This window comes from Poecilia reticulata, linkage group LG9, assembly GCF_000633615.1.
Source record: "Poecilia reticulata strain Guanapo linkage group LG9, Guppy_female_1.0+MT, whole genome shotgun sequence".
Taxonomy (NCBI): domain Eukaryota; kingdom Metazoa; phylum Chordata; class Actinopteri; order Cyprinodontiformes; family Poeciliidae; genus Poecilia; species Poecilia reticulata.
In genome coordinates, this window is record NC_024339.1 from 30,539,613 (window position 1) to 30,547,677 (window position 8,065).

General features: G+C 38.2%; 1 protein-coding gene across 1 annotated transcript in view; it reads left to right on the top strand.

The window, feature by feature from the left end:
* zfr (zinc finger RNA binding protein) overlaps positions 1–3,061 on the top strand; it is an 87,137-nt gene extending 84,076 nt beyond the window's left edge. The window contains exons 19-20 of the mRNA XM_008419283.2: positions 1,247–1,344; positions 1,971–3,061. Of these exons, the coding sequence (XP_008417505.1) occupies positions 1,247–1,344; positions 1,971–2,150 (278 nt within the window). The 3' untranslated portion in view covers positions 2,151–3,061. The remainder of the gene's footprint in view (positions 1–1,246; positions 1,345–1,970) is intronic.
* The last annotated feature ends 5,004 nt before the right edge of the window (positions 3,062–8,065 follow it).

An 8,065-nucleotide genomic window follows, 5' to 3' on the forward strand; every position in this document is an offset into this window, starting at 1 on the left:
CATGCCCCCATCGCTCCACCCCGGGACCCAACACGCGCATATCAACACTAATATAAGTGTAACAATAATGACCAAAATAAAACACAGGAAATATTAAGGTTAGCTAAAATCTCGTTGCGGGAGCTAAAGGACCCCTGAACGCTGCGGACTGATGCTGTTGTCACGGTTGCCTAGATAGATCAGGAGAGGAACACAGCAGACCCTGATATGGTAATGTTTTGCTATGATTATGTGTCTTTTTGTGCTATTAGTAGATTATTTTTGTTTTTATTATTTGCTTATTTAATATATAATATCAGAAAAAATAATACAAATGATCATTTAAAAAACAACGCATACATTAGATTAACAGTAAATACATGTATGTTTTATTTTGAAATGTTTATATATTTTATGAATTCATTGTTCAGTGGTCATTAATGCACCAGACATAGACCTGCATCCCAGGGGCGGTTCTAGATGGGGGCCAACAGGGTACCAAAGAAGTTATACTAAATAAATGTCTTATGTTAATACTCAGTGATTAATTTTTTTTAACCTTCACAATTTTACTTTTAACAATGAATTAAAAATTATAGTGCTGCACTTTTGGGTGCTGTATAGGATCACGCTTTCCATCTGCCAGGGATCTGCAAACTGAATTTTTTTGATTCCCTTATTTTGATTTCTGAAAGGTGGCAACCCTACTCATACCGGAAGAAGGGAAGTATCTTAATAAACGAGCCGGACACGGTGCTTCTGCTCCAGCGATTATTATCTAAGGAAGCAGTTCCAGTGCTCTTCACTATAGCTTGCGCTAGACTCCTCCTGCTGGTTGAATCTGTCTACTGCTTCAGCCAAATCAGACTAATCAGCGTCATGGGAGGTTAAACCCGAACCATGTCCAGATAATTAACATTTTTGCACCTGGTTTTTTAACGAGCTCTTGCTTTACGCTCTGTCACGCTGCTTCTTGCTTGCTCTGTTTTGGTGCCGGCTGGTTACGTCAACAAAAATGACTGCTTTTAGCCGGTAGACTGCAGATCTCAATCGTAGGATACATTTCTATTGTTTCTACCATATACTGGGTATATCGCACGTTCCTATCGCGATATGAATTTTATGCCACTTCACACATTCCTAGCTGCTCCTATGCACAATGGGCATGTTCACAAAAAGGGCCAGTCCGGTTGGAGTTTTATTGACCTTGCCCTCATTAATGTGGGATTCCACGCAGCAACACAACTGGTTTTGTTTCCCTGTGCAGGTGGACCAGGGTTGTTGGATCCGTGTGAGAAGAAGCCTGTGGATACCCTCACTGCCATGGGAGAGCAGCAGAGAGAGGACATAACCTCCAGCGCTCAGGTACACACTCAATCTGATAGTTTGCTTCAGACATTTGGCTCTTTGAAAATCCATTTTTATTATACAATTGTAAATACTTGTACTAAATAATGGCAATAGAATAAAGTTTTGGCCATAATGAGCTGCTCTAAATTCAGCACATGTGAAATACCAGGGATTTATAAATGATTTAATTTATTCTAAATGACAGGTTGTCCCTTTTTTGCAACTGATAAGAGATGGACTGATTGAAGCAAAGTTAGGTATTTTTACCACATTCCAACACAAATCCCTGTTCCTTTTTAAATTTCCACTTGAAAGAATCAGTTTTGCTTTAAATTAGATGGTTAGAAGCCACTGATTTAGAGAAGTTCTGAAATGTTTATGTAACAGTAAGACTACACCTCCCAGGAAGCCTCCATTTTGCTTTTACCTGCTAGAGGAGTTCAGTAATCTAAAGCTGCAGTAGAGTTTGAAAACAGAAACAATCAACTTCACTTTATTCAGACGTAAAGAAGACCTCAGGTCAGACCTCAGGTCAGAACTACAACACATTAACTTTACTATTCTGTTTTACTTTGACTTGTCTCTCTTTCCAAACCCTGATGAAGCAACATTTGTTTGAACACATTGTCGTTGTTTTGCAGTTTGCTCTGAGGCTTCTGGCCTTCCGTCAAATTCACAAAGTTCTGGGTATGGATCCCTTACCGCAGATGAACCCTCGCTTCAACGTTCGCAACAGCCGGAAACGCCGTCATGACAACAGTGATGGAACAGACAGCTTTGAAGGGGAAGGCAAAAAAGACAAAAAAGATTTTGATAATTAAAGTTTTTCTGTTATCACTTAAGGGAAACCCTAGAAAAATGTCCTAAAACTGTTTGCCTGTTTTGTGTGTGCCGTTTTTTTTTCTCTCCCTACAAAGCAGTGTATCTGATCCAAACTCTGTATTACAAACACAAATGTTAAGCTACATGTTATTTCAGTTGTAGATTTTCAGAATGCTGGTGCTTGGCAAAATAAACGAGCTGCTGTGCTTGTTGTGTAGAAAGATTGAAGGACAGTGGCTCTGCTGCTCTAACCTCACCTGTCTGACTACGAGCCGAATCTCAGAGGATCACTGTATCCACGTTTAGACCATCAGCTCAGAGGAGTACTGACTGTCAATGACTTCATTCATCTGTATAGTACTATCCAGAGCTTTGTGTTGTTGTTATTGTGATGCAGATGGGCCAACTGAAAGTTTTTCTAAATGAATAACTCATCTAAATGCAAGTGGTGTTTAATGCTGTGGTCTTGTTACGTTTTGGTGCTTAACATCACTTAAAAGTACCAACAAAGCAGTGCATACCAGACTTTTAATTCTTCATTTATCTTTGTAGTTAGTGGAATTGTTTCATTTTTGCATATGTATCTGAGAGTATTTCTAATCTATTAATAGAAAAAACTAGCTTTAACTTAGTGATATTTCTTTTCTTAAAGGAACAAACATTTCACATCCTATACTGTTTGTTTTTATATTAATTTTAGTTAAATGCAACATTATTGGCTTGCCTGTCAATTATTAGAAGCTGAATTATTTCAAGGCAAGAAATATGACTAGAGCGCATGACTGGTTGTGGAAGCAGTGATGTAAACCCCTTCATCATGGCTTCTTTTGTGAATGTTTGCTGTATCTTGTTCTGCTTCCTGGTTCAAGTGGCAGAATAAAAGCATTTTTAGATGGCTGAATATTTGTAATTAGAAGCATTTTTTTCTCGTTTTCTTTTCTAGTTTTCATTTTTGAATAATCATATAAAGGGGGTTCAGGTGTCGAGGGTTACTGGCCTAATGCAACTTGGGCAGTAAGGATTTTAGTAAATAAGTAGACACAAAATTGGCTTATTCTCCAGATTTTTTTTTATTTAACAAATTGAGCTGTTTATACAATATTAGAAATGCATGAAAAAATACAAATGAATTCTTTTTTGATATTGTTCAATCGCATATATATTCCAGTTGATCCTAGTTATTAAACAGTACAATAAGCTCAGTTATTCAAAGTATTTTAAAAAGTTCCTAAGGAAACCCAACAGATTGCATCAAGTCAATGACGTACTGGCGGCAGAAAATTTGTCGTCAAACAATAATTTATTGCCTAATAGCATTCCTTTAGTGAACTCGATCATTTTAGGAAAGTTTCCATCTGCAGCTAAAATATCCTAACGTGAAAAGCTCAGTCTTTTCTGCTTCACTCAACAGAAAAAACTGTTTTAGTTAAACTGATATATACTGTATCAGTTCAATACTGCTACAGTATTGAACTGTATCGGTTCAATACAGTGTAGAACTGATCTGTTGCTCATTATGCAGAAAAGACTTTCTGGCGTTCTTTAGTACATCTGGGCTGAAGGAATCTTTGGCTCCGTCTGCTGCTCAGGCTGTCAGCCACGCTGTAGAGGGGATGAATGCTGGTGAGAGACTGAATGCTATCTCACCATCTTACAGTGGAGTCACTTACTCATCCTTTGAGTTTGATGAGTCTGAGTCCTTCACCTTCATTGCAGTACCCCAGAACAGCACTAATGACAAATGAAACATGAAGAGCATCCTACTGCAGATATTAAAAGGATCCAGGATTAGTTGGAACATGTTGGCCTAAATATGTTTATATGTTTTCCTGTTACCTAAAAAATTGCTGTTTGTGATATGCCAAAACTCATAATTTAAAAAATTTATATCTTTGTAATATTTTTCACTCGAGATCGGCATTTTTTCACCGATGGGTTGATGACGTATAATGGTCCATTCTGTACTGGAATCTCCAGAGTAAACACAGGAAGGCTAACTTTACCCGAGAAGTTTTTCATATTGTATTTGACTCTTGGAGTCATTTATACCAGCAGAACTGAAGGAGGAGCTAAAAATGCCGTATTGCAGTGCTGAGACGGGCAGAGCCAGCGTGTTTTCCACGCTCCTTCAACCTTCCTTCGGGGTGTCTGGTGTCGCCGTTACCACCACACCAGACTCTAAATAGCAAAGCCGTTGCCGATCTGGACATAACGCTACAAAGGCTGGAAGAAATGTCAAAGACAAGCAGCGTTAACGGAGCTATTAGCAGGGGTGAAAGTAAGGGGGTATGGCAGGGTACTGCGTACCCCTAAAAGATTTAGCGGGGGAACGCAGTACCTGCAAGAGAGAGGAGCGGCTGTCTGCTGTATAAAATCAAAGGGTTCACTGTGCAGCCGCGAGTTCACCAACGCCGTGACTGATTCGTTTTTCAAGAACAATCGACTTGATCAGTTAATAAATAGCTTCCAGCCCCCATTTCATATTGTTTCTYAACTGTTCTTTGCTAGAGCAGCGGTGCAATATGTCGATCGCGGAAGGTTTTGAGTCGATCTTGGCATTAGATGACAAACTGAACTCCGCCAGGACGCTGAGACCAGCACGTCCTCTGACTCCTTATCAAAACCTTCATAACTTTATTAAAGAACAAAAAAAAAAAAAAAAAATCAACAAAACGTGTTCAAATTAATGACCCAACAACAATAATATCTCAGTAATTGTTTCAACAAGGTGTTGCGCAATTCTGTGCGTTTCGGTTCCATTATTAGCAGAGCAGGAATTTAAAATTAATCAACCACCGCTGTGTTCATGAGAGGCTTATTAATGATCCCAAAATAAATATCAAGCCTGAAAACCTAATGTCGTAACGGACTTAATGTTGTGTTTTTAACTAATCTCGGGTCGGCTTCTGGAGCTCAGGCGGTTACCATGGCAACGGGTGTGCTTAAATGACAGAGAGAGATGGAGAGTAACAATGTGCGAGTGGTTTAGAGTTGATCACCTGTTCGGGTTGTTTACCTTTGCATTGGTGCATCACAGCCGCTGTAGTTTCTGAACATTCAATAAACTACAAACTTGGACTAATTACCTCGTTCTTTGTGAGTATATGTCATTTACAACAAACATCAAACGGTAAATATGTTTCATTAAGTATTTAACAAACAAATGGCTTCTACCACGATAATTATGTGAAATTAAATTGTCTAATATAAAAAAATAGTTTGGTGCTGTCGGGTTCAGAGTCTGAGAGGCTTTTCCTTTATCAAACAATTTTTTTTGCATCATATTTAGTGGAAATATTGATGTTGATGATTCTCCAAAATAATAACCTTTTTCCACCTTTATAGCTCCACTGTTAAAAATGAGAAGGTAAGAATCACAAATGACATTGAAATAAAATCCAGTCCAACATCTGGTTTGAGGCGATTCCTCTGGAACCTGTTGGAGGAAAAATATCCCAACTTCAGAAGATGAGCTTTAACCTAACAGAGCTCTGTGGTTCCTCCTRTCAGTATGAGAGTCAGGGTGAGGAGGCGCCATGTTAGGAAGAGAAGTGGAAGCTGCAGGATCTTCAGAACAAACAGGTCATGATGCTGGGCTACTGATTATCCCTCTATCTGGACACAGGATCAATAGAACCAGTTTAAAAGCTGAAATGAATTATATGCCAGACATGGAAAACTGGGATGACTCCATGCCATGATGTTCAGAATTTAGGTCTCATGACATCTCAAGGTGTCAACATTGCAGCCAGTGGGCTGAGGCTTTATTTTGTAGCAATTCAAGAGCTACCCAGCTTTTATCACTTTGCAAAAATTTAATCAGCACAGAAACTCCAAAGCACACAAAGAAGCAATATATATATAGGTAACTGCAGCCATCACAACACCCCTGCGTCATCTGAGTACTTTTGTAGGAAAAGTCATCTGCACAGTAACAGAGCAATGGGGAAAAAGGTGGTATATATATATATATATATACACACGAAATATTGTTTTTAACTTGCATTGTTTCAAAATGAGCTTCTTGTAGCACCAAGGCTTAAATACTATTTCTTAATATAGTATAGTTCATTATTTTTACGTCTTTCATTCTCCTGCTAATTGAAATGCATTACTGGTCTGAACAGCGCCTAATTTGTCACTGCGATTCATTGTGTCCAGAAAACCATTTTATCCCAATAAAGGACAGGGACAAGTCTGTCACGAAAATATTAGTAGCGCCACCATTTGTTATTAGATATATATATTAGAAAACTGATGTTTGATAAATTCTCCATGATATAAATCTATAAACAGTTTAGTTTTTGTTAGTTTTGTGAAGATGCAAGAAGGGGCGAATTTATTTTTATATTGGTCCATCGTTTTATGCTGTAGGACCCGTAGTTTGATGACTGTTATAAATATCACCACGTTTTGCAAACAGGGAATTAGCTCAGTTTTTGTCGCTTGTTTTTAGGAATTACAGCAGCTGCAGTGGCGCCACAATAAAGCTGATAAACAGGTGAAGAAGATGTTCGGCTTTGCAAACAGACAGAACCACTTCTGACTGTTCGCAAAGCCAAACATCCAGTAAAAGTTCCACCAAGCCACTACTAAGGCACTGGGGTCAAGATTCTATACACGGGCAAAACAAGGTTCAATGTCCAAACTTATTGATTGTTCTTGATGATTTATTTTCCTCATTCACCAAACAATTACAGACATCAAACTTTAATTTGTTCTCATGCTACCACTCTTAAAAACCGTCGGTCCCAAACCCAAATGCCTGCTGGTCCTTCTCCAGGCCCCTGCACTTATAGAAAGTGGACTGACTCACATTACTTCCTGTCTAAATTTAGAAAATAAATAAGAAAATAATAAAACAAAAAATAAATAAAATCAACAATTATCAACCTACAAATAAACTCTGTAAATAATACAAAAAATAGAAATTTAAGAATAAAGTAACAAAATTCAAATGGATAAAGAAATAAAGAAAAAATAGCTCCAACAACTTCTATCCCGCCTTTTCTCGCTCTGTATGTCGGTATTACGCACAACCGTTGCCATGGCAACCGATAAACAACAGTTCAACGAGCACACAGAGCAGAGATTACCGATCAGAGGAATCAACACCAAAAAACAAACATTTCCCACACAAAAAAGTAGCARAAAYACTAAAACAGAACATCCAGTCTGTTACATTATGCTGTCAGGCTTAATGTCTATATTGTGATTATTAATAAGTTTTCGCCTGAGCACAGCAGCGGTTGATTAGCTCATTTAAACAGCTGCTCTACTGATGACGTGGTGGGCGACTTTTAGTGCTAACAGAACCAAAACACACCGAACTGCGCAGCACATGCTAAGGTTATCAAAGTCAGTAGCAGACTAACAACAGTTAGGCTAGCATAACTGACCCAATGCTCACTTGTTCAATGTTTTYTTTAAATTAAAACGTTTTCCTCACCTGTGAAATCTGAAGCCCTTGTTACCATTATCTATGGTTGAATTAACTACTAAACATTGCGTCCATTGTTCTGATTATTTGCATGATTGTAGTATTTTCCTGACCACCGATATTTCTGACTCAATGTTATTAAGGGAGGAAAAATTATTCTAAAACTTTAAAAACTTTTTGACTCGTTATATCCTCTCTATGCCCGGATTCAGAAAATGCTGTGCGCAAAGACTGAGATCACACAGAGATGACAGAGTCACAATAATCAGCATTTATTCAAGACAGATGCATACTATCACCAGAAAAGCACATCACAAAACATCAGAAACCTCAGAGCACAAACACATGAATTTACCTGAGAAAAGGAAAAAGACAAAAAATAGCAAAGACGTCTTTGGAGAATTGCAAGCGCAAATAAGGAGAGCTTCTCCGATCTCCTGCTGGTTTATGGCTTTCACACATCAGTGTGAAAAG